The 21823-nt window shown below is 40.2% G+C and overlaps 1 protein-coding gene across 1 annotated transcript; it reads right to left on the minus strand.

Moving 5' to 3' along the window:
* Nucleotides 1–14914: 14914 nt before the first annotated feature.
* ccdc174 (coiled-coil domain containing 174) lies at nucleotides 14915–21257 on the minus strand. Its single transcript, XM_040028747.1, has 11 exons — nucleotides 21124–21257; nucleotides 20792–20899; nucleotides 20595–20695; nucleotides 20452–20510; nucleotides 20218–20365; nucleotides 18921–19016; nucleotides 18687–18823; nucleotides 18260–18354; nucleotides 17710–17857; nucleotides 17455–17607; nucleotides 14915–16154 (listed from the first exon to the last, which is right to left on the minus strand). Exons 1-11 carry the CDS (start codon nucleotides 21163–21165, stop codon nucleotides 15619–15621), a joined length of 1623 nt encoding a protein of 540 aa, XP_039884681.1. The 5' UTR covers nucleotides 21166–21257; the 3' UTR covers nucleotides 14915–15618.
* Nucleotides 21258–21823: the final 566 nt, after the last annotated feature.

Consider the following 21823-nt stretch of genomic DNA (forward strand, 5'->3'; position numbering starts at 1 on the left):
CCCCCGACAATGCCAGTCAATCTTGCATGCATTAAGCTATAGAAAATATCATCTCTGATAACCCCACAATAGATGGTTTATCACAGCCCAACATAAAGCTTGAGATGCTCTGACGAAGAAACACAAAACTAGGCTGATTTCAAACAGTTGCCTAAATGAAAAGCACCGCAAATGTGCTGCTCTATGTGAGGCCGTGAATAGTCCTGTCATTAAGAGAGTGTTAGACTCATTACAAACATCATGTGGTTCCACCTTTGACCCTGATTTTGTTGGTGCAATAATTGTGTTTTCATATTGAGTCAATAAAGAGGGGAAGGTGAGCTCTAGCACCAAACAGTAATGACAGATCCGCTAAGAAAAACATGTTGAGGATGAGTGGGTGTTCTCACACACACACACACACACACACAAACACGAGCGCACACAATAAAATAGGGTAAGGCTGGTGATGCTATTGTCAGTCTAAAGTACAGAGCCGAACAAACAATGAGTTCATTTGTCCCTCAGTACTTTGCAACTTCCCCAGTCTGTCGGCATCTGGCTGTTTTCCAAAACAGCTGGGCACAGCAAGTTTTTTAACAAAAATTGAGCATAAAGAAGAAAAAATGGTGTGAATTTAGGTATGCTTGTCTCAGGATCATTTACACTCTGCTCTGATACACTATTGTGCACTAGTGCAAACTCTGTCACTAAAGTACCTTCAATAAGTACCTAAAATAATTTTTTTAATTGGATTTGTTTGCAATAAGAAGAAGATAAGCTCTCTCTAGACCTGCTCTTTAGGCATGCGGATAGGTGAAAAATTAAAGGATATCTTTGAATAAAGGAAATATTTCATCATAGGATAAAGGTGATTACTCTGAACAACTTTATATTGATTTGCAGTTAATCTCTCCTCTAAGAAGACAAGCCAGCAAAATACCCAAACACAGTATGACAAAGCCATTGTCGGGTTTCCGAGCAGCGTGCCCCCACCACTTGGTGTGCCCATTGTTACATCCATCACTGTAATAGTACATATATATGACAGATAATAAGAAATCACTAAAGAACAATGAGTACATAACCTAATAGAGATATAGGCTACACATGTCACGTTATGTTGAAAATACACAATAACAACTAATGGATGAGAAAAGCAGTTTGTTTACAGTGAGGATGGAGATAAACTCAGAGGTTCATCTCCATCTGTGTGTCTCCTGTTTGTGTCAGACAAGAAAAGAGTGCGTCTGCTCCTCTCTCCTGCTCTGAGGTAAAACAATAAGGCCGAGGCTTAAAAAAGGAACTCCATCTTGATCTACTCCTTCCTGTCACTGTTTTCAAGCCTTTCAGTGAAACTACACACAGGGTGTAGTCAACAAACGTAAAGGATAATTCCAGTTATTTTCAACCAGGGCCTCATTGTCCTACTTTTTATCAGCACTGAGAGGTTACTTCAGAGAAAAATGTCTCAAAACTAAAATCAGAAGGCAAGTAGGTAGCTAGTATAATGTCCACGCTGATGGATAACTAACAGGTAAACTTTATTTTTGTACATCCAGTGAAAAATAAAGGCGCATGTTCAGTATCCTTGAAAAGTTTTGTTGACTTTTCTCTCTTTGGCAACACTGAATCCAGTAAACTGACAGGGTCTGATAGGATGCAGGAACAAACTTTTGTGTCATGGCGGTCTAATTTTAGTTTCCCTTCACATCATGACAAGGAAGAAAACACAGCTGGAAGGTTGTTTTTGTTCTTCTGTGAGAACTTTCATACAATAGTGTACAAGAAGTATACAATAGGGATAGCTTTTTACAAAGGAAAACTGTGAACATAAGGTTGTTGATGCAACATTTTAAAAATGTCATTTCAAAAAAACAAAAGAAAAAATGAACTTAATTTAAACTCTGTCTTGAATATTTTGTGTGTTTCCTGTAATAAAATGTCAGTGTGTGTTTGCACGCAGAGGCCAAGTCGCTGAACTTCAGTAATAGCTCAGTGAAAACAAATATGCTGCTCCAAAAAACTTAAAGGAACACTTTTTAATCACAGTAAAGCATCAAGTCAGTTAAACTTCTGGGATGTTGATCTGGTCAGTTAAGTAGCAGAAGGGGGGTCATTAATCGGTTTTAGCTGCTTTGGTGTTAATGAAATTAACAACAGGTGAACTAGAGGGGCAACAATGAGACAATTCCCTAAAAATGTTTTATAGTTGGAGGCCATTGCCATTTTTTTTCCTGCTCATATTTTTTGACTGTTTTTTCACTGGTTTTGCATTTTGGCTCGAGTCAGTGTCACTGCTGGTGACATGAGGTGATACCTTGCGCCTACAGCGGTTGCTGCAGGATGGCACATCAATATATGCCATTGCCAGAAGGTTTGCTGTGTCTCGCAGCACAGTCTCAAGAGCATGGAGGAGACCATTTCTCTCAAGGAAAGCTGGGCAAGGCTGTAAAATCTGCTCCTTTGTGCAAGAAGGAACAGGATTAGGACTACCAGAGCTGCAAAATGAGCTGCAGCAGGTTACTGGTGTGAATGTCTCTGACCACACAATCAGAAAAAGAAGGTCCAACAACCCCTAGTGGGCTCTGTGCCCACTGCCCCATAGAGCTCAATTGGCTTTTGCCATAGAATACCAGAACTGGCAGGCCACCACCAGCACTCTTTGCTTTTCAGATATTAGAGCAGGTTCACCGCATATGGCAAGAGTTTGCAGGCAGGTCCTAAAGGATGACAGAATTGATACCATTGATTGGCCCCCACACTCACCTGACCTAAATCCAGTAGAACACCTCTGGGACAATATATTTCATTCATCTGATAGTGCCAGGTTGTACCTCAGACTGTCCAGGACCTCAGTGATGCTTCCCACACTGATCATTTCATTTCTAATAAAACAATGTGGCATGCTTTCATTTCTAACATATTACCAAACCCATATCAGTGTAGATAGAGTCTTTTCCCACTGAGATCTGATGGGTTTGCAAAGTGTTCCTTTGATTATTTAAGCGTTGTATTTCTAGAAGATTTGCAACAAAGTGAGGAAAAAAATGAGAACAAATGTTCAGTGTTTCACACTAAATCAGATTACATCAGGCGTTTTGTTGGACTAAATCTGTCTGTGGCTATATTAGAGGGATACAGAGTATCTAATTTGCTTAATGTACAGAAAGAAATGTGGATATTTTCATAAACGCACCATGTTCTCTGTCCTATCTCTTAGTAAACAAACAGAAAAACTAAAAATCAAAGTCCTTAAAGCAATGCAACAATAAGTAAAAATCAATATATTAACTAATTAATTAAATGATGGTCTCGTGTGGGAGTGAAACTCATGAAAAGTCTCATGGGTTATGCCTCTCCCATATTTCCCCCTTGAATACATAAATTTCCTAAGAGTTTGATGTGGTTTAGTTCTATGAGTATTTCATCTTTAGGAAATAAGGATACATTTACCATTTACCCAAGTGGACATGGCGCCTTGTGTATCTGCTACATCAACTGACATCCTCTGAATTCAATTCAATTCAATTTTGTTTATATAGCACCAAATCACAACAACAGTTGCCTCAAGGTGCTTTATATTGTAAAGTAGACCCTACAGTAATACATGCAGAGAAAAACCCAACAATCATATGACCTCCTATGAGCAAGCACTTTGGTGACAGTGGGAAGGAAAAACTCCCTTTTAATAGGAAGAAACCTCCAGCAGAAGCAGGCTCGGGGAGGGGCGGGGCCATCTGCCGCGACAGGTTGGGGTGAGAGAAGGAAGACAGGATAAAAGACATGCTGTGGAAGAGAGCCAGAGATTAATAACAAGTATGATTTCTGAATGAGTACTATATGTACTTATTCATATATTGGCTCTGCTGCATTGCATTAACTGAGACAACATGCATTAAGCAGGTGCACTGACACCATCATCTTGCCTTCTTTGAATTTGTGGAATACGTCTGAGTCACAGACTCCATTTCACAACTTATAAGCATGAAATCCCTTTAATGTCCCTGATTTGGGTATTTCATTTCCATTTTGTTTAATACATACTGAAATGTGTAAAAATGTGCTTTTTTACCTGACGAAGCTAACTGACTCCTGGCTGTGGCCTCGTATTTACCACAGAGATGCATTTGTGAAAGCTCAAAATTCTCAAATAAATACAGCAGTATTGACCAGAATGCTGATCTGTGCCTGCTGAACCTTTTAGTTTACTTTGGTTTCGGAAACTGTTGTTTGTGCTTAATTAATAATGAAGTGAAATCCAGCAGGAAAGAGGCTGTTTTACAGAGGTAGCATTAATTCTCTGCTGAAGGACACATTGAGATGCAAGCAGCCCCTTAACAGCTCCTGGATCTAACAATCAATACTGGGCATGTGACTCTGGAGCTAGCAAGAGTGACATCTTTGCTGCCAAGAAACACCGCCTCCGTTCTTTACAGCATCTAATTTAGGGAAGGTCACTGACTGCCATAGATCACCATCAAATTCATCTCAGTAGTCTGACTCTAGACACTTAGTTTTCAGCTGATACTTCTACTTTCCACATGTCACAAAACCTTCAAATTAGGTCACATGGCCCCCTTTTTTGTTAAGGTAAATAATGCATGTAGTGTATTGTAACATGCACTTATAGCATTGTTTCTTCAGAAGTGTTGTTGAAGCCTGTGTCTCCCGTAGGAGGGGCGAAAAGTTGTCTAGCCAGCTAGCATCAGGTGGTGTTTGTTGTTTATGTCTATTACTTTGATGTAATTGGTATGAGATGTTTGGTCAGAGGCTCAAGAAGTTGTAAAAGTTCACAAAATACTGCAGCTGGTGTGACAGTTGCAGTTAAAACACACTAATATGCGCAATATGTTTATGGAGCTTTATGCAAAAGGAGGACTTTTTTTCCCCCAAATAACCAGCAGGTGCTGACTCGTCTGGTGCAAAAGTAAAAGTTACAAATAATCAGAAAGTAACCATGAAAAGGTCAGATCTCAACAAACATGTTCCATGAAATGTAATCATTACTTTCAAGTCTTTTTTAATCTTTTTTTTCCTTTTAATTAAAAAAAAAAATTTAGGTCCTACGTGAAGTAAATACAGCAGTTTTTGTTTTAGAGCTTGGCTCCCACTTACCTGGCAGACCTTCTGCACACATACACCAAACAAAGGTCTGTGACCCCCAAATTATAGAATGAGTTGGTCCTCCACTTTAAATCACATTTAAAAACACACACCAGAGTTAATATTAGTTAGTCAAGATAATTTTAGTCCGTTTTTTTTTTTGTTTTGTTTAGTCTTTCTAGTTTTATTTATTGTATATTTTATTGTCTATTTTATTTCTATTTTATACCAACCGGTTGTCCCTCACTCTTAACATCTGGTGATGTTATCGTGACAATATCCATCTTTCATGTACAGGTAATGACCAAATAATAGTTTACCAGAGTCCAAACACAGCACATTATCAGCTGAACAGACATAAAGACAAAAACTGGCAGCACCATTATTCAACTATATTACACACAAATTGAATTTCCACTTTCATACAATCAAATACCCATAATCTATCTAAAATAAATCCATAAATATAATATACATACTATTTTTGCCATTTTAGGGTAAAAGTGAATAATAGATTGTTAAAACAATATCAAACATGGTAATATAAGAACTTTAGCAGCACTTTAAAAAGGAGTTACATTCCAAAAAGAAACCGTATAAACCACAACATGAAGCAGCAGAGCTCTGAAGTGTATCGTAAACACAAATGTCAAATGCTACTTGCAGGACTATTTGCTGCATCTGTTAACTGCAGGTAGAAAGCTTGCTGGGTGGTTTAGAGCAGCAGGAGAATGAGTAGACTTGCAATGAGTCCCCAGTCCCTTTCCTTCCTATTCACTCCTTTTTTTCTCCCCTTTCACATGAGCAGAATTTATGAGGCCATTACGGGTGTGCATGCAGTGTCAACAGTGCCCAGCTAATATCTTTATCCACCATCGTGAAGAGTGGGTGGTGTGTGTGTGTGTGTGTGTGTGTGTGTGTGTGTGTGTGTGTGTGTGTGTGTGTGTGTGTGTGTGTGTGTGTGTGTGTGTGTGTGTGGGAGAGTTGACAGGCGACACATACACTGCCCAGGAGACAAACTACCTCCAAGCTCACAGCTCAGCTCAGCCCAGAAGTACTGTATACACTTGATGCATTTTACACTCCTCAGCATCTCAGACACATTAGTTTGCTTCTATAAGGAAACAACTTCAGTAATGAATTCAGCACAAACCTTTTCTTTTAATAGAGGAAAAGCGAAAAGTGCTCAAAATCCCAGAGAATCAGGAGCAATGCAACAATACAAGTGAAGACATAAATGTACAGAAACACATCAGCTATCAGTTTTACCATAGATTCAAATCAGGTACACTTACTACTGTGTATACAGTTATTATATACAGTCTGATATTTAAACTTGTTTAATGATAGGATATATTCAAGTGTGACAAACATACAAAAGAAGGAAATCAGGAAGGGGGCAAACACTTTTTCACATCATGTATAACTGCATAAAATACACTTTTTCCTGCATTTTCTCACTTGCCTACAGAGTCTGTGGCTCTGAGCTTCTCACAGAGTGGATGTGCTCAAATTGTCACAAATATTATTATTAATTTAGAAAAAAGCCCACTATTTAGCAGTTTTCAGTGAGCTTTACCAAAACTTACTCAAGGAGGACTATTATTGACTAAAGATTAATGCAGACTGATTTGGTATGTCTGTTAATATTCACCACAGTGATGAACTGAAAAACGCATCCCTGTTCATCTTAAACATGTCACCCAGCAGTGTGGTTTCTGTACCTTTATATTACTCATATACACTATACTCAAAGTCCTGGGTTCTTGTGTTGGACTTGATTCATTTATTTCAAACCTTAAAAGCAAACAAACATAAGCATATTAATGAAAAGATTAAATCTGTTTCTCGTTTTGCTTTGTGGTCCCTCATACAGCACTCAAATGCTGCCGGTACACTGATGGATCAGAATTAATTGTCTAATTATGTTATACACAATGTAATAGCAACCAGGGACATTTATATGTACAATTAATTTTTTCATTATTACTTTTGGGTAGCAATAAGTGTTTGCTTAACCAAGTAGTACAGTGAATGCAGTTTGTTGACTTGTTAGAAGTAGTTATGGCATGTTTTTGGGTACTAATACTGACTGCACTTTAGTCAGCTGATGCAACCATGAGTCTCTTAACCATACGTCTCACAAAGCAGCAGTATCAGGACCGAGTGGTTGCATTGGCAGTGGAACTGAAAAATTCTAATTGATATCACCCCTGTGTTAACAACGTGTGATCAGAGGAGGCAGGAGGTGTTATTTAACAACATAAATTCAGCTGCCCCAAGTCGTGATGTGATCCGCAGCCAAACACTGTCATTACAGACTCCACGGCCCTTTTGTCCCCTCTTTCTCTGATCCATCTGCTGCTGGGGAGACGTTGCAGCAGGCCTGCCATCAAGCTCACTGGCACCAGTCTGTTTTACATGTGGCTGTTTGACACAGCGCAGCAGGAGCACATTACGGCCTTGTGGCAAGAGGGGCTCAGTAGCCGTGGCAGCATTAGCTATCATTATGCTCACCAACTCATTACAGCTCACCGTGGGGTGATGCTGACAGAGCGACCCGGGCCTCCATCTGAAGCACATCCTCTCATGGTGTGGAGGTGGCAATACACATAAGTGTAAGACTGTTCACTGATGAACCATTAAGGAAGCCTACAGCAGCAAAGCAGTGCTCCCGTTGAGCAGTGTGGGATGTCGAGCTAATAATGTGATTTAATTGTCTGCTCCGTGCACAAATTTAATTTTTTTTCTTTGTTGTTGTTGTATTTTTTTTTTTAATGGAGCTCTCTTTTTTAATTAATTATCTTTAGATGATGCTCATTGAAGATTTTTTTTAAAGGATGTTCTAATGACACATTTTGTTTGGGTGCCATTGCTATTCATTTTTATCAAGCAGTGGGGCAGCATGAGTTTCACCCATTTCTTTTGTAATAGCTGTAGCGAGAAGAAGTAGCAACAGTGGTAAAACAAAGGCATGAAGCCTGTTCTGATTTGTGTTTTCTTCTTTCTATCTCTCTGTTTCTGTTCGCCTGCAACTTTTCAATTAATTTCTATCATGTGGCATTTCTAGGAGGACTCTGGAATCAAATAAGTTGAAGCTCCTGCAGCGCTCCACAGCTGAGATAAGCACACAGAAGAACGCCGCGGATCCCAAAGCAGGAATCATGGATTGTTGAAAGGAAATGAAACCAAGCTGCTGTCCTTCTTTACAGAAGGTGAAATTAATTTTAGAGGCATAAAAATGCTTACGTGTCAGAAATTAAACATAATAAGCTCTAATGAATTTTAGATTTTCCACCAGTCTCTCTTTCAGGATTGCTGGACTTCACAAAAAGGCCCCCCTATTGTTTTATGACTCCAGTGAAGATCCAACTTTAAGTAACTTTGCTCAGTGAGCACATGCACACAGACACACACACACACACACACGCCAATGTGTGCTTACCATCTTAACCTGCTCTCTGCATATCTTTAAAACTTTAATCTGATTTTTAAGTCAAATGTTTAGAAACTTCAGTTTATGTAAAAGAAAATCTCCAATACTTGACACATTCTTTCGCAATTTTTTGCATATAACAATTTCAGTAATCTGTCACTGTCTCTAAATGTCTCTGTTGGTTCAAATGTGCATGTCATTAATCAATAAACTTAATCCCTTATTACCGTTCAAGGAAACCCTGCTATTTCCTTTCTTACCGTTACATTAAACCTTAAAAACAAACTTCTTGATGAAAAAAACTTCTTGATGAAGGTTTCGTTTTATTACCAAACCTCCATCCAGCTTAGTGAACTTGCAGTTGTGTGTCCTGCACTGACAATTTATGAGTTTGATTGCTTTTCCATTTTGAGAGTTTAGTCCCCTGTTGTGCTGTTGATACTCCGCATCATAAAACTGCCCAGAGGATTAAAAACATCCCAAAGACCAGTGTGTCGTCTGAGCTCACAGCTCACCTGGGCCTAACTAAAGTAATGCCGGTACAGTGTGAACAGATTTTTGGAAAGACCTGTGTGACGTTGTAGTGTAAGCTAAGCCGTGAGATTTCAGGAAGTATATAGCTCATGGCCAAGAAGTAAGTAAATAATAATTACACAAAAAGTTTGCCTTCAGACAGAGGCAGGCCAGCTGTTTCCCTTCTTCCTAGTGAACAAGTGGCTGTAGCTGCACTTTTGATTTTAGTATCTCCACTACAAAGCCAAAAAAATCTAATTTGATCAATTTCGATTAATTACAGACTTGAGGACACAGAAAATGTTTGCCTCAATATATCAATATAATAATCAGGAGCAGCTCCAAACTATACAAACTTTAATACAAAGAGTCAGTGTGAAACGTCTGCACTGCTCTAGTTTATCTGAACCTCTCTGGAGCACGAGGAGAGGATTTATTTGATCTCCCAGTGCCAGTAGTTTGATGTTGCAGGTAGAAGGGATAAACGCTGCAGCTCACTGGCCTGGTTTGCTTTTTTTGTCAGTGTAAGTGCATTAACAGGGGGACAGACCTTCTCCTCCCACCTCTCTGGATCAGGGCCCTGCAGAGATTAGATCATCAGTTCAAGTCTAGAGGGCATCGCTGAGAAAGTGGTGCACATCACCCCCAGTTTGCAACCTTCAGCACTGAGTGGCTTCATAGTTGCATCAACACATGTGTGGCTGTTGGCGAAACTTAATGCTTTTGATTTACCCCCAAAAAATTATTAGGGGAAAAAAACATCAGAGTGCATTGTAAGTATCCTTGATGTGCAGATCATTTATTGTCCATTAAGAAAATGGCTGATTGCCATTTTTGCTCACCCAGAGCAGAATTAAAATGCCACACAGAAATACAGAAATGATTTCCCAGTGTGGCTGATCCTTGAGAGAAAGGCAGATCTGTCAGCAGGACACACCTTCATGTCCCTAATAAGTGATTAGATTCATGAAAGTGATAAGTCAGCAAGTCAAATCTTGTTCAGTCTTTGGTAAAACTGCACACAAAAGGCACTGACTTACTTCTTGGCCCCACTCAGTTAAGGCTGTATGGTCAGATTAGTCGTGGTCAGTGTTCGGAGCCATTCACTTTGGACAGCAGTGACTGAAACTGAGAAATATTGACTTTGATTTTGAAATTTGATGACATTGACACATTTATTTTACCACTAGGTGTATCTTGATCGTGCTGGGCTTTTAGACATGTCTTAAAGATTTAACAAGGTGTTAGAAACATTCCTCAGGGATTTTTGGTCGACATTGACATGATGGCGTCACACGGTTTCTGCAGATACGACAGCCGCACATCCATGATGCAAATTTCCCGTTACACCAGAACTCAAAGGTGCTCCACTGGATTGAGATCTGGAGACTGTGGAAGCCATTTGAGTTCAGGGAACTTACTGACATGTTCAGGAAATCAGTTTGAGATGATCTGAGCTCTGTGACATGGTGTGCTATCCTGCTGGAAGCAGCCACCAGAAGATGACTATGACAATAAAAGGAAGGACGTGGTCGGCAACAGTAATGGGGTGGCTGTGATGTTTACGCAATATTTAGCTGTATTGGGGCCCAAAACCGTATCGGTAAAGCATTCCCCATACCATTTCACTCCTGAACTCTGATACAGTCATTTTCTTTAAGCCAAATTCTGGCCCAATCGAGACTAATCTGGTCAGGCAATGCTTTGCCACTCTTCTGTTGTCCAATTTTAGTGAGCTTGTGTGAATTGTAGCCTCAGGTTCTTGCTCTGAGCTGACAGGAGTGGCACTTGGTGTGCTCTTCTTCTGCTTCAGCCCATCTGCTTCAAAGTTTGATGTCTTGTGCTCTCCTGCATACCTCGGTTGTGTCGAGTGGTTATTTTAGTTGCTGTTGCCTTCATTTCAGCTCGATGTAGTCTGGCCATTCTCTGACCTCTGGCATTAGCAAGAAGTTTTCACGCAGGGATCTGGTGCTCACTGGACATTTTCTCTTTTTTCCAATCAGCCTCTTTAAAGCCTGGAAACCGTTGTGTGGGAAAATCCAGAGAGGACCAGGAGTTTCTGACATGTCTGGAACCAGCAATCACAGTCAATTAAACTCATCATTCAAAGTCACTTAAGTCTAATTTCTTCCCCATTCTGAGGCTCAGTTCGAAGTTCAGCAGCTTGTCTTGACTGTGTCTAGTTTTTAGCATGTGAGTAACTGTATCAACAAGCAGTTGAAAAGTGTACCTACAGTGGCCAGTCAGTGTAAGCTTTAGATGACATGCAAACAAAAACAGAATGAAAATCACTGTTTTCTAGTTTGATTGTTTGTTTTTTCATTTCACAGGCAACTTTTTTGGCAATAAACAGACTGTCCAAAGATTATACATGTCACTATTGTTATTACCTTAATTATGTTTATATAGAGTGAGTGATACTTCCAGCTTAATCCTTTTATCAGCACACTAATTTGCTTACCATGACCGTGCACCTGAAACATGATGCTGGTGTTCAGCAATTTAGATTGATTATGATCTACATATTACTCTTAGTGTTTTATCATGCTAACATTTGCTGAGCGCACAGTGGAAGCCGAGGCTGATTAAGTGTCATTAGCTTGCATAAATCTGGTCATAAACCAAAGTACTGGACAAATTTAAACTCGGCCAGTTGTTGAGGGATTTCACTAAAAGCCACAAATATCACGTTTATGGTGGCTGTAAAGAAAAACCCAGAGCATTTTTAATATCCTGGGAAAAACAGTCTGTGATAATCAGTCCAAAACCTGCTGAGATATTTCAGTCTGGACCAAAAAAATGAACCAGCTGAGTGATACCATTAAAAGGAACCATGTGGGAGGAAATAAATTATTATTTTGCTCTTTAACTCACTATATGACTTTTAGTCTGTGAGGTCCTGTTACTATAGAAACATATTGTCACCCCACAGGCAGAAAATTTACCTGGCACCAGTTTAGCTTCAACAGTGCATACAAACACATGCTTGACAGAGATACACACACAAATACATCTACCTACCAGTGACACAGTGCTTCAGCTGTCTGAGAGTGCATGGACTCAATGTGAGACTAGAGTAACAAAAAGAGGAAAAAAACATCATGTTTAAGGTTACAATTGGGTCAAAAATCTACCTCAACAGGAAGATAAACCCAATATGTGTTGGAGAGATCAACAAAACACACAATGCGCCAAACTAACATTCTCGTTAGAGAGGAAACAAGGGAGGGAGAACCCAGGCCAAATATCTAACTGGAAGGCTAATAGGGTGATGAGGGTCAAGTGGTAAATCAGGCTTTTTATTAATCCCTTGAATAGCTCCCTGGTGAGGAGGTGTGTTGTGATTTTTCTGTGGAGCTGCACAGGGTCAGAGGTCAGAATGAGAAAACTGATAACCGTCTGTGTTATGTTTCAGCACATGTAAACCAACATTATCCCACGGCAGAAGTGCTGTCCTTTGTAACGTAATGCTGCATGCCTGAATCTCCGTTATAGGGTAATTTTAGATGCTTTTATGTAACAGCCTGCATTCAGCCCACATTCGGAGTCAATCAGCATGATTAAAGCTAGCTTTGAGTAACTCCCATAACAGTGATGTGAGGTTATTTAGCTGAGCAGTTGTTATATTGGGCTCTGCTAAATTCTCTCCAAAGATGAACGATGGCCTGGATTTAGACATGTACACATGATCAAGAAGACCTGCTAAAGTTCAACCCGAGTATCAGAATGAAGGGGGGGGAAAGTGATTTTAAGTTGTTAGTGCCAGACAGGCTGGTCTGAGTATTTCAGAAATTGCTCCTCTTCTGGGATTTTCCCACAGAACCATCTCAAGGGTTTACAGAGAACAGTGTGAAAAAAAGAAAATATCCAGTGAGTGGTAGTTCTCAGCGTGAACATGTCATGTTGATGCCAGAGGTCAGAGGACAATGGTCAGACTACTTCAAGCTCATAGCAACAAAATAGTAACCTAAATAAACAGTTTTCATAGCCAAGGTATGATTGCACATATCAAATATTAGAGATGGGCCACAGCAGCAGAAGACCACTCCTGTCAAATAAGAACAGGAAACTGAGGCTAATATTCACACAGGCTCACCATAACTGCACCTTTATTCAAGCATGTTTTTCCAAGAGAAGATTGGAGAAAAAAAAGTTTCCCAGTTTGGATTGGCAAAGGAATAAATCAAGGCACCTGAAGATGCTATGCCGAAGCCAGTTTTGAGACAAAGCATAAGAATTTCCTTAATAAATACTCAGTAAATAAACAACTAACAAAGGCTACTGCAACTCTTAAAGGAATAGTGAAGAAATCAATGCACCGTCACTTGAACTTCACATAAAAGTGTATGTGGTACCATCTGGTGGATATTTATATACTGCAACTAAATTACACACTCCCAGATTCCAAACAGCTCCTTGAGCCGACTGACATTAAACACAAATATGAATCATTTTGTGATATACTCTTGCAAGAAAAATTTATGAACCCCTTGGAAGGATTTAGCAGGATTTTTGTTTTGATTACTCATAAAAGAACGGTTGATCTTCATCTAAGCAAAAACCCACAAATGGTTTTAACTTTATAGGATAGGATAAGCTTTATTTGTCAGTTGCAGTTGCCTGCAGCTGAAATGACAGACCTAGTCGACCATACAGACAATACATGCAATATACAAACTTACATTGGGGAGACAGGTCCGGCTAGGGAGCAAAAAAGGGGTAGACAGTGAGATATGTAACATATAGGGGCAAAGTTCAGGAGAAAAAAAGGGTTTCTGCCCATGATGACTTCCAACAAGGGAGTCATCATGAGGAGAAAACAGGAAACTCCATAGCACATAAAGAAGCACAGATATCATCACACTATACGCCATGAAACACAGACAAGCACCATAAGGGCGGGGATTACGCAGATGTACACAGCGGTCGCGAACGCTGCAGTTCCTCGCGCCTCCAGCTGAGCCGCTGTCTCCATCGAGGGAGGTAAGCATGGGAGGAGGCGTTGGATCATCCGGGGAAGGGAGTGTGGTGAGTGCATATCAGTATCAGTGTGCATGGGTGTGTGTCCTGAGTTCAGCCTGAGAGAGTGTCCTTTCGCCTGTTAGGCAAAGATCAACAGTCCTACGCAGGTGGCCTTGATGAATAGGGCAGAGAGTCAGTTCGTTCTCATTATCGTCTCTCCTGGAAGAATGTTGTTGTTCTCGGCGTCAACCTTCAAGCAGCTGGCGCCGTCGGGGGTGGAGGCATAGCCGCATTAGAGATGGAGGTAACTGGTTTAGGTCGAACGAACTGCATCCATTTTACACTCGTCCTAATGTCCATCACTGGTCTCCAGTCTCTCACTGGTCTTTCTTTTAACTCATTCACTGCCATTGACGTCTATAGACGTCAATTACGTTTTTCAATGGGAGGGGCTAGAATACAACCTCGGGCAGCTTGTCAGTGAATATCAGACTTGCATTCATGGTTTGCGCACGTAAGGGATTGCGCAGTGAGACAAAAATGTGGTGCAAGTCTTGTTGTGTGCCCTTGCATCCCGGAAAGTGTTATAATGATTACCACACAAAAGTGAATTATTCATTGTGAATAAATGTTTCACTATGTACATTTTATTTTTTCATATATTTGTAAATAAATTGTTTTGATAAAACATAACCTTTCTCAGTGTTATTTCTGTTTTATAGAAGTGAAAAACTATTTTATATGTTAGAGGTGTCACAAAACAAGAAATATTAGTGTCAAAGGCACTTTTCTGCTTGAAATGTATTTTTCACAAAAAGCTCGTTTTCTCCCTTTTTTTGGTCAAAACAGGCATTTTTGGTGGAACCCACCTCTCTTCTACAGCTGATTACTAAAGAATGGAAAATGGTAGAAACAAGCTTTTTTTTTTTTGGATGAAAGAAGAGAGTCTGTTCTTCATTTTGGTAGGTTCAGCGTTTATATGATCATAACACACAGTTTTCTGTGGCTCTTCAAAAATGAGTAAAAATGCTCAAAAACCCTGGCAGTGGGGAGTTACCTGATTTGAAAATGGCTGGCAGTGAATGAGTTAAGAGCCGTGAGCTCCTCTAAGATCTTTCCCATATTTCGTTCAGTGCACTCACCGCTCTTCCCACAGTTTCGATCACAGCGGCTAGCCTTGTGGGTTTTGAACAGCAGTCACCTGCACGATGACAATTCATTTTTGATCATTTCTCTCCAGAAAACGGTGTAACTTCAGTATGTCAGGTCAAGGCAGAAGATCTCAGCTGGCTTCAGGTCACTGGTCTCTGCCTGACCTCTGACCCTGAAGTAACAAGGCATTGCATGACATCCCCTCAGTCATTCTTCGTAGCTGGATTAAAGTTTTGATATTCATGTGCAGTGCTTGAGCAGAAATTAATCATTTTTCCCTTCTGTGATCAAAATACACACAAACACAAATGATGCACTCTTGATATTTATTAAATATCTAAACTCCAAAAAGCTGACATATTGTGTTTTATTGTTTTTGTGATTTACTCTATAAACAAAGAGCGAGGAAAAAAAGAGCAGTGTTTAAACTCACAATATGACCCAACTACACATCAAGCAGTATTTAGACATCAGTTGGAGTTCCTGTAGAAGGACAACATGTCATCCAGACTTTGAGGAGGGCCCTGGTGGAGTTGCTGGGTTTGGCTGTCACCTGCAGGTTGCGCCTGGCTCTGCACCTGAGGTGGATATTGATGTGGGAACGGTGGTGGAAATGGAGGAAAGAGGTGAGGTGGGCTTGCAAACTGAGGAGTAGGTGGAGGAGGAAATGGAGGATAAAATAGCGGGTGAGGGGGATACTGGGGATGAAAGGGGGGAGCCGACAGCGACGAGCTGTCTGAGGGCGGTGGCTGTGCAGACGGGGGAGGGTTTGGTTCAGGTTCAGGAGGTGAAGATGCAGTTTTAGACTGAGGTTGTGGTTCTGCTTTGCTCTCAGAGATTCCTCCTGGAGCTCTTGCCCACTTGAAGGACATGTTGGATTTATTCTCCTCATTTTTATACTTTCCTGGTTTCGGCCTCTTGTCATCTGCAAAGTATGCAGACGGAGGTGCAAATTCAGTATCCCGCTCCTCCCGACGCCGACTTTTCCACTCAGTAAACATGAACTCTGAAAGGAAACAAAGACAAAAGGTAATGTTAGGGAGGTTACATTCCAGAAAACAGAGGTGCCTTGATCCTTAAAACTCCACCTAAAAGTGACATAAAGCCAATCTGTCAATCTATTATTGGATGGTGCTGAATTTATTAGAAGAACTAGCTAGGCTTTGATCCAAACAGCCAAGCAAATATGAATGGAATTTCCAGAAAACTGGCAGAAGAAGGATGCAAATAAATAACTACTTCCATCCACTTGTGCTGTGCTAATAATAGAAGCTGGACACTTCAGGATGAACAGCTGGTGGTAGTCATTTTTATAGTCAGAAGAGGCTGACTTTGGAGCACAGCTCAGTTGGAGTTATAGATAGTTGTAGACTTGCTTTCCCTGATATTAAAGGTGATTATCAGCCCTGGTTCAAAGAGCAAAGGAGCACTAACAAATTGCATAAAAGTGCAACTGTGACAGCACACAGCAGTCAGTCACCTCTGACATTTACTGCCACCTGACCTGACTTGCCTTCACCACCTGCTCATAGACTGCATTAAGTCAATAAAAGCTCTCACACAGTCATTATGAGTCCTGTTCATAATGCAGATCAAGGAAAAGGAAATACAAGCAATGAGCACTGTGGGGTCTGGCTCTTCTCTATGCATCAAATGTCATGAGGAGCTTGGCGTCACCATTGTTGGCTGAATGTGGGTGTGCAGAGGGCAGAGTATGAGGCTGACCACACATTTCCGCGTGGTCTATTATCTATAACAGGAACGCTGACTTTTGGCACACAAATATCTTCAGCTTTTGTGCATTTGTACTTCTTTTAGCAGTTTTATAAATGAGACTCTCTGAAGTTTTCATCTGCAAACATAGTTGATCTGCTCTGTATTTGCAATAATTCCACAAATTAAAAAAAAAAAAATACACATCTCAACATTACTACAGCCTAAAGCAGTGTGAGCTCATCAAATGGAAAATAGTCTTTTTATTGGAGTACTGTATATCATACTATAACTATCAGTTGGGGACTTGAACTTTGGGTTTTTCACACCACACATTTTGATTTGTTACAGAAGGACAAACAAGTGTTACTAATAGTATCAATGATGTCTCTGATTGAATCAAGGGTCCCAGTTAAATCATGCCAGTGACCCAGCATGCATGACACAGAAACCGCTGTATCTAAATAATGAATTAACTTCATCATCGACAGAAAAGAAAACATCCTATTTAACGTGTTATCTAGCTGAAACATACAGCACATTTATTATATTCATAACATGAAAGTGTTTTTTTTTTTTTTAATGAGACTTACCTTTGCCTCTGTCCCACTCTCTGACATGAGGAACTCCTGGTTTGGTGTCTCTCCTCTCCTGGATCTCCACTTCCACCTTCTTGAGTATGCTGACCTCTGGGCACTCCTCTGGTTGAGGGGAGGTCCCTGTTGTTTCAAATTCCTCTTCCTCTCCTGAAACCAAGAATTCATAACTGTTCTTACTAGCATTCGTGCGATCATTGAACTGAAGCCTGCAAACAAATTTTCTACACAAACAGCCGTGCAGATCCGAACCTTCATTCTCCTCTTCTTTCTCCTCTTCCTCTGTACCATCCAGCTTGGCCTTCTTCATCTTCCTCTGCCTTACCTTGGCTAGTCGAGCCTGTAGGATGGCCTGCTTCCTCTCCTTCAGTCGTTCTCTCTTTGTGCGCTGATCTGTAGTCTGCAGGACAGAACAGGTGGAATAAAACACTTATTAGATTATAAAGTAATAAATAATTCCTGATGGATCTAATTTAAATGACAATCACAATCTAAATATTTTTATTACATTATAAATGTTCAGTGTTGTAAACAGTTAAATAATTCCTTTATTAATTGTCTCCATTGTTATCAAATTATCTCTTTCTCTTGTATGTACAATTTTGCACTTCCTCACATAACAAGGCCTTCAATATGGGCCTGTGGTGCTTTTATCAATGTTTTTTTTTTTTTATTATTCTTTATGCTGCTGCTATAACACAGTCATTCCCCTGGGATGAATAGAATATCTATATGTCCATCCCTCTATCAGAAACCATAATGCTGTCCTGGGCCGGCATTTTACATGTGTTTAATAGCTCACCTGATCTCTAAGCATGTCCAGAGTTTCTCTCTGTTTTTGCCGCTGCTCCTGATCCTGAGAGAATGCGTAGTACCCCACACCAAGGTCCCGAGCCTCTGAGATAAGAACAACAATAGTAAGACAACAGTTTCAAACCTGCAAACCAAACTTCCTCTGTTTCAAAGTGTAGCGTAGCATTAAAAAAAGACCTTATTTTCAGTCCATAAATTCTTTTGGTATATATTATTTGGCAAAGAATTCAGTGGCGATTAAGCAAAACCCACAAAGATCTAACTTCAAACTCTCAAGATCACCATTAACTCTGTAGCCAACTATGAGGAAAGATGACACAGGCTCAATACTAATCTGTACCCACAAACAAATCGCCTTGTGGCTGACTGAGTGAAAGACAATGTAAGGGCTCAAAGCTCTTTGCTGTGACACTAACCCTGTTGTCTGATATCCTCATAGTGAATCGGTCCAACAGGCCTTTTCATTGCCTCCTCTTCCTCCCTCTCCCACTCCTGCCTCTGCAGCTCTCGTCGCATGTCTTCTGAGAGTAATGTCTTGTCTGATGAAGCTTTTCTACAGGGACCAGGCATATCCAAAAGAGTTAAGAGTTTCAAATATTTAATTAACATCCTTAAAGAAAAAAAAAAAATTACAATACATAAATAATTACCCTTTCCCTTGAAGGTCTTGGTCCATTTTCTTAAAGTCTGGCAGGTCTTTTTTCATGCACCGCCGAGATCGTCCCAAAGCATCCACAAAGTCCACCCTGCAGAGAAAAAAAATAGTTGTTTTTGTTTTTTTAAATATTGTGACAAATAACACAAGCCCATTTGTTTATCTGTAATGTCAAAAAGCAGTGATAGAGTCTGATCACTTCTTCTATATTCGCAGAGCAAAAATTGTTATTTGCATATAGTGGCTGATAAAAACTTTCTGGCTTCTCAATCATTCAGTTCATGGTAGTCTAGAAAACTGAACTAAGTTTGTGAAGATGTCTCAGCTCTTATACAAGAGGCTTCTTCTGTTCTAAAAACAAAAGGTGGCAAACCCCAGGTGCTTCTACAAACATTTGTGAAAGAATGGGTCGCTCTTAGGAGCTCCTTACCACCTGTGCAACAGGTTCAATTGTGAAATTTACTCGCTACTAAATATTCAACACTCAGCTGTTACTGGTATTATAACAAAATGGAACTAACTGTGAACAGCAGCAGCTCAGCCATGAAGGGGTAGACCATGTAAATTCACAGAGCAGTGTCAGCGGATGCTGAGGTGTACATTGTGCAGAGGTCGCCAACTTTCTGCAGAGTCAATCGCTACAGACCTACAAAATTCATGTGGCCTTCAGATTAGCTCAAGAACAGTGGGTAGCCAGCATAATGGAATGAGTTTCTATGGCCGAGCAGCTGCCACTGGATTCTACAGCAGTGGTTTCAGCTTCTTGGTTCCAGTGAAAGGAACTCTGCATACTGAGACATTTTTGACAATTTCATTCTTTTAATATTGTGGAAATAGTTTGGGGATCGGCCCTTCCTGTTCCAACATGACTGAGCACCAGTGCACAAAGCAAGGTTGATAAAGACTTGGATGAGCAAGTTTGGAGTGGAAGAATTTGACTGGCCTGCACAGAATCCTGACCACTGCTGAATTAGAGTGCCAACTATGAGCCAGGCCTTCTCATCAAACATTATTGTCTGACCTTACAAATGTGCTTCTAAAAGAATAGTCAAAAATTCCCATAAACTCACTCCTAAACCTGTGGAAAGCTGAAAGATATGAAGCTAAGCGTGGGCCAGTATTATCTTAAACCCTATGGATTAAGAAAGGAATGCCACTCAAGACAGACAAGTGAATATTTTTGGCAATATAATGTATTAGCAAATACTGGAAAACATATAAGCCTAATATTGATATGTTATATGATGCCAGCACAAGTTGAATATTGATGAATGCAATCAATGTGAAGTTACCATTCTTCATCCGGGTTCTCAGGAGGAGGGACGGGTGATGAGCTGAGTTGCTCCTCGTCCTCTTTCTCCTTCTGGGCAAGTGTTTCTCTCTTTTTGTCAATAATCTTCTGGGTGAAGTCAACAAGGAACAGCCCTTCCGTCTCTTCATCTGATGAGTTGCACAACAAGGTAAATACAAAGTATGCCCACTTTGACGCTGTTGTAGCAGACATAAGGCACAAACAGTTCACCAACCAGGAAAGTCTCCTTTAGTCATCTGTTCGTAGAGTCTCGCCTTCTCCTCCAACTTACGCCTGTCGAGAGAGTAGAAAAAAAGCCGTGAGAGGTTTTGGTCTCCCACCTGTTATACAGAAAAACTTCAGCAGTACTGAACTCACCTTGCTGTATCGATGGTGCTCCGCTCCTCTTCCAGCTGCTCTGCATCTTTAGCAGCTCTTGCTGAAACACCCGCATTTTGTTTATTCCAGATGTTGGGCTTCTGCTGAGGAACATGTGGAGAGGAAAATTAGAAACGTGAGTCAGTCATTGCACGCCATTATAAAAAAAAAACGTTCAGAAATCACTCGTGCTGTACCTTATCTTTTGATTTTGCTTTGAATCCTGCTCCAGAAGTTTCTTGTCCAAGTTTCTCCCGTTTGAACTGCTCCTGTTTCCTGTACAGCTCAGCTTTAAGGTCCACTAGCTGCACGAAATAAAACCGAAATTTAAGGTTTAGCTGTTTATTCTCTAAAGAAAAAAAAAACTAACAAACGTTATGTATTTCTTCTAAATACAGTCCATGCTCGTTGTATGTGCTGCTAGCAACCATGAGAGTAAGTTAGCTATGTTTATCCGTATAATTAAGCTTAAGCATCTACAGTTTCTGTCAAACAAATATTTGAAGAGCTGCCTGTACATTCAACTCACCGATGAAGCAGTCACGTCTAAAGGTTTCTTCTTTTTATCCATTTCCCCTACACCTTAATCTCCAGTTTGTTGCTGTTTGCTGGAGTCCGACTTCTTCGTTGGTATTTCTGTTGTTACCAAACTGTCGCTTTACAGCCAACTAGTGGCGTCTCTTCGACACTGCACGCATTTCCGTTTCAAACGTTCATTCTTACTTTCACCGTTTTTGTTAAAAAGTAACTATAAACTAAAATAAAATGAGCTGACTATTGTCTAGTCTAGATAAAGGAAAACAGATTTTATAAGGAAGAAAAAAAAAGTCGTGCAGGAGGGAGAAGACTCCCTCCTGCACGACTTTTAGTAGTTTTATAGTTTTCTTTTTCTTGTCTTTTTTGCTTTATTGGTGATTATATGCATTTATGTGCGAGATAGTTATGAAAATTGCTTTAATTGCAACAGGGCTATTGGCATTAATCCAAGGTTTAGAATCCAACACAATTTCAATATGTTTAGGAGGACAAAAGTGTCTGCACCTTTGTTGGGTAGAAGCTTTTTTGGATAAACTTACCATTTCCTCAATGAAAATTAAACACGTCCCAAAAGTGTTTGGGGGGGGGGGGGGGTTGTTTTTGAAATTGAGAGTTTTCATCAAAAGATGGGTACAGTGTGTTCATTAAGGGGTGGACATGGTCGGCAACAATACTCAGGTAAGCTGTGGAAA

This window comes from Simochromis diagramma, unplaced genomic scaffold, assembly GCF_900408965.1.
Source record: "Simochromis diagramma unplaced genomic scaffold, fSimDia1.1 OVJJ01000483.1, whole genome shotgun sequence".
NCBI classification, from domain to species: domain Eukaryota; kingdom Metazoa; phylum Chordata; class Actinopteri; order Cichliformes; family Cichlidae; genus Simochromis; species Simochromis diagramma.

What these genes read in the sequence shown, in the direction of transcription:
- ccdc174 (XM_040028747.1), bottom strand. Translation starts at nt 21,165, where the DNA reads ATGGATAAAAAGAAGAAACCTTTAGACGTGACTGCTTCATCG. An exon ending in TAGACGTGACTGCTTCATCG is followed by an intron (nt 20,900 to 21,123) that starts GTGAGTTGAATG and finishes TATTTCGTGCAG; the next exon opens with CTAGTGGACCTTAAAGCTGA. An exon ending in GAGAACCCGGATGAAGAATG is followed by an intron (nt 19,017 to 20,217) that starts GTAACTTCACAT and finishes TTTTCTCTGCAG; the next exon opens with GGTGGACTTTGTGGATGCTT.